We start from the raw sequence: 4,195 nt of genomic DNA, 5'->3' as shown, positions 1-4,195 counted from the left end.
GCTCTTCCGCAAGGGCAAGGTGAGCTGCAGCTCACAGGCAGCAGGTGGGCAGGCTGGCTCCCTGACCTCAGAGCAGTGGCACTGGTCCCAAACCCTAGATTTGAGATAGGCACAGGTATCAGTCAGCCAAGCTCTCTGGGGTATAAATGGGGAAACTGAGGCTTAGACAGGTGCAGGGGTGTGGCCTGAGTCACAGCAATTCATTGACTGAGGCCAGATTTTTTTTTTTTTTTTTTTTTTTTTTTTTTTTTTTTTTTTTTTTTTTTTTTTTTTTTTTTTTTTTTTTTTTTTTTGTGGGCTGCACTACACGGCATGTGGGATCTTAGTTCCCCAACCAGGGATCAAACCCGTTCCCCCTGCATTGGAAGCATGGAGTCTTAACCACTGGACCACTAGGGAAGTCCCCTGACTGAGGTCAGATTTGAACCCTGGGTCTTAGGTTCCCTCTACTCCCCGACACTGCCCTTTGGCCCATTGGTAACTGTTCCTTGCATATAACCCTTTGTGACTCCCATCTCCCTCAGAGTAAAAGCCAGGTTCTTATTTCAGCCTTTAAGGCTCTGAGCTATCTGGTCTTCCTCCTGCCATCATCTTCCAGTGTACTCTTGCTTTTTTACATGCTGCTCAGCTTCTCCACTACTTGTTGCCTAGACCAGGTCTGCTCCTACCCCCGTGCCTTTGCACAGGCTATGTTCTCTGCTTGAGATATTCATACCCCAAATACACCTATGGGTCCTTCTCTCACCTCCTTCAAGTCTTTGCTCTGATGTCACCTCCTCAGGAAGTCCTCCCTACAACACCCACCCTGACCCTCTGCCCTGCCTTCATGTTTCCTGTGTCACTGTCAGCATGGCCAGGGGTCATGCCTCTTGTCCATCTCCCTTACCAGAAGGTGGGGATTTTGTATGTCTCATTCACTGCTAAATCTCTAGCCCTTCAAACAGAGCCAGGCATACAGTAGGTGCTGAGTAAGTGCTGGTGGAATGTAGGATTGAATTTGGCCTGAATGGATTTGACTTTAATTGCTTTTGTCCCCAACTCTGTTCATCTTCACTCTGTTGGGATAGGGGGTGCTTTCAGCATTTTTAAGCAGTAAACCAAGGAAACTGAGGTGCAAGCAAATGCAGGGTCACCTAGTGTGTTAATGAGAGGCCTGAGCAGGCCAGCCAGCATTTTTTAAGTACTTTTTGTGTGTAGAGTTCTGCATAGAAACGGAGAGGAGAGAAAAGATGTTGTCCCTGTTTTTCAAGGGTTTAGAATCTTCTTGTGGGGAGTGAGACTGTCTGCTCATGTAGCCTTATATGTATTTGGGTCTGCTGGTTGAAGGTGATGGAAAACTACTCAAATAGATTCAGCCAGAGGAATTAACGACTTGTGGAACTGCCAAGGCAGGGGTAATGGCTTCAGGCACGGCTGGATCCAGGTGTTTAGAAATGTTGTGCTGATGCTGTGTCTGTCTGCCGCGTTTCTCTCTCAGGCAGGCTCCTCTCTCAGGGTGACCAAGATGCTCCTTCCTGCTCTGCCAAAAGCTTCAGGCTTCTATCCCTTCCACTTAGCAACTGGCCTCTCAGTGGTACCAGCAGAGTTCAGGCTGGATCTCATTGGCTGGCTTGAGTCACATGCCTGGCTCTGAATCATTCAATGTGGCCAGCGCTTTGACAGCATCCATTTGGCTTCTCGAGCCAGCCGAGGTGGTGAAGGAGGAGGAGAGACCAGCACCTGTGTCTCCTGCACAGGATGAGCCAGACACCCAGGAGAAGGAGCAGGTTAGGGGAGTGACACCAAGCCTGGTGGTCTGCTCATGTAGTCTAAGGGCTCAGGGGAGCAGTGTACGGATGACTGGACCCCCGGGGCACTTGCTAGAGATACATTTGGGACTAGTCAGGTGGCCAGGAGCCTGGCAGGGCTGGGTCTCTTGAAGGAGAATGTGGCCCACCATGGGTCCAGAATGATATACTCCCCACTTCCTCCCACAGGTGTTGGCCCAGCAAGGCGAGTACAGTGAGGCCATCCCCATCTTGAGAGCAGCCCTGAAGCTGGAACCTTCCAACAAGGTGAGCAGAATGGGGGCACCCTGAGATTTGCTGTGCCGGCCTGTCTTGGAAGTTTTTCCTGTGGTCTGCCCCTTAGCCTTCTTGCTGTGGCTCTCCCTATGGTGTTTCTACCTGGGAAGTGGCAGGGGGTAGGTAGCTGAAGGGCCCCAGCCCACCTGCTGAGACCTTTATTGACCCTTGTTGCATAGGCAGTCTGGACTCACCCCCAACAGGGGTCCCAGAGGCCAAGGGCACTAGCCAACCTGGCCAATGCCAGTGTCTTCAGCTTTCTTCCCAGAACCTTCCTCTCTCCTGGCCACCCTTGCTCCACTCCATCTTCTGGCTTCCTAGGAGGATGGAGATAGCAGCCCTCACTTCGCCGATGCCCAGAGAATAGCTGACAGAATTCCCATGTCCCAGTGGTTCCAGCCCCGAAGGGCCCCAGGGCCCCAGAAAGGCAGACTGCTAGCAGTGATCGTTGGCTTCTGCTGCCGCCTGCTCTCACAGACACCCCCCTCTCACAGACGATCCATGCAGAGCTCTCAAAGCTGGTGAAGAAGCACGCGGCCCAGCGGAGCACTGAGACTGCCCTGTACCGGAAGATGCTGGGCAACCCCAGCCGGCTGCCTGCCAAGTGTCCTGGCAAGGGTGCCTGGGTGAGCTGGGGCCGGCGGGCACAGGGAGGCTCCCAGAGTAGGGGCAGGGGCTATGGGCAGGGTACGCCATGCAGAGGGAGTTTCTTCATTTTGCAAACATCGATGTCTTCATGAACTGGGGTGTTGTGGACCATGCTGGGGACACAGAGAAGCCCCAGTGCTGTGTGACCAGGACTAAAGCAGAAGATAAAACACAATCTGGAGGGCTCAGGGTGGGGCTCATCCAGAGGGGAAGGGGAGGTGTACCGGAGGAGGGGACATTTGGCTTGAGTTTTGATGCATGAGTAGGAGTTTTCCAAGAGGCAGGCAAGGCGTTGTCAGGCAGTGGTTTCCTGGGAGGCCTTTTTGGGGCCTGTTGCTAGCTGAAGTGCAAGACATCCGTCTTGACCGCTGTCTAGCCTCCGCTTCCCTCTCCTTTATCCACAGTCCATCCCATGGAAGTGGCTGTTTGGGGCAACTGCTGTCGCCCTGGGGGGCGTGGCGCTCTCTGTGGTCATCGCTGCCAGGAACTGACCACCCAGGTGGCCGCCATCCCCTCCACTCACCGTGGACCCCACCCTGCGCTCCCTAACTCCCCCAGGCTCCCTGTCCACTGCCCTAACTGGCCTAGCCCCCTCCTCTGGGGCGGGGGCAGTGAGGTTTGGGGGTCGTGTGGCCCAGCGAGCAGGAGGGACTGAGCCCTACAGGAGGAAAGTGAGGCAGGGCCCGGGCCCCACGTCCAGCCCGGAGCAAGGGGGCCCTCATTCCTCCAGACCCAATTCCCACCCCAACCCCACCCCCTGGGTTAGGTCCCAACAGGGTCCAGCCTCAGTTTCTCCTTCCCAACAGGCCTGGGGGCAGCCCTTCCCCCACCCGTTCCCTGTCCAAGCGCTAACTCCTCCTGCCCCGCCTGCTGCCCTCTGTCCAGGTACCCCACCCCCCACCCCCCAACACACACACAGTGAAATAAAGCCTTCCATCCCGCACCCTGCTGGCTCTGGAGCCTTCTTCCACCATCGCTTGGGGCTGAGCCAGAGCCAGCCTGTGCCTTGTCCAAGGTCACACAGGACCGTGGATATGGCCAAGCCAGGACTAGAGTGGGGGTTGTCTGCTCTCAGGTCACAGCAGACCATCTTTAGCAAGGGGGAAACTGAGACCTGGAATAGCGGGGCGTTATGCACAGGGTCCCTGGTCAGACTCTGCGGGGGTTCACAGCCAGCTATGCTCCTTACCCCACCTCTCTTGACTCTGTTGCCTCATCTGAAATTGGGGACCTTGATGGGACCTAACTGGGGACTCTGCTGAGCCCTCAGTGACCACAGGGGTCTGGCTGTGCAGCATGCGGACAGCCCCATGTCTGGGCAGCAACATAGCCAGTGCAAAGGCCTTGGAGCAGCAGCATGGAACCTCGTCTGTTCAAAGTTGATAAGGTGGGTGGTCAGCAGAGCTGGACCCTGCAGGGCCTTGGGGGCTATGGGGAGGGGCTGGGTTTGATTCCAGGAGCTCCATCCCTTCTCCTTTTCCCTA

The 4,195-nt window shown here is 55.4% G+C and overlaps 1 protein-coding gene across 1 annotated transcript in view; it reads left to right on the top strand.

Annotated features, from left to right (window-relative positions):
- The window catches only part of FKBP8 (FKBP prolyl isomerase 8), an 8,915-nt gene extending 5,257 nt beyond the window's left edge, over positions 1-3,658 (top strand). Inside the window, exons 6-9 of the mRNA XM_007461060.1 lie at positions 1-19; positions 1,977-2,054; positions 2,558-2,689; positions 3,116-3,658. The exon at positions 1-19 is cut by the window's left edge and continues 157 nt beyond it. Of these exons, the coding sequence (XP_007461122.1) occupies positions 1-19; positions 1,977-2,054; positions 2,558-2,689; positions 3,116-3,202 (316 nt within the window). The 3' untranslated portion in view covers positions 3,203-3,658. The remainder of the gene's footprint in view (positions 20-1,976; positions 2,055-2,557; positions 2,690-3,115) is intronic.
- The last annotated feature ends 537 nt before the right edge of the window (positions 3,659-4,195 follow it).

The sequence above is a fragment of the Lipotes vexillifer genome, unplaced genomic scaffold, assembly GCF_000442215.2.
Source record: "Lipotes vexillifer unplaced genomic scaffold, Lipotes_vexillifer_v1.1 scaffold469, whole genome shotgun sequence".
NCBI lineage: Eukaryota > Metazoa > Chordata > Mammalia > Artiodactyla > Lipotidae > Lipotes > Lipotes vexillifer.
This window is presented reverse-complemented; position numbering and strand designations above follow the sequence as displayed.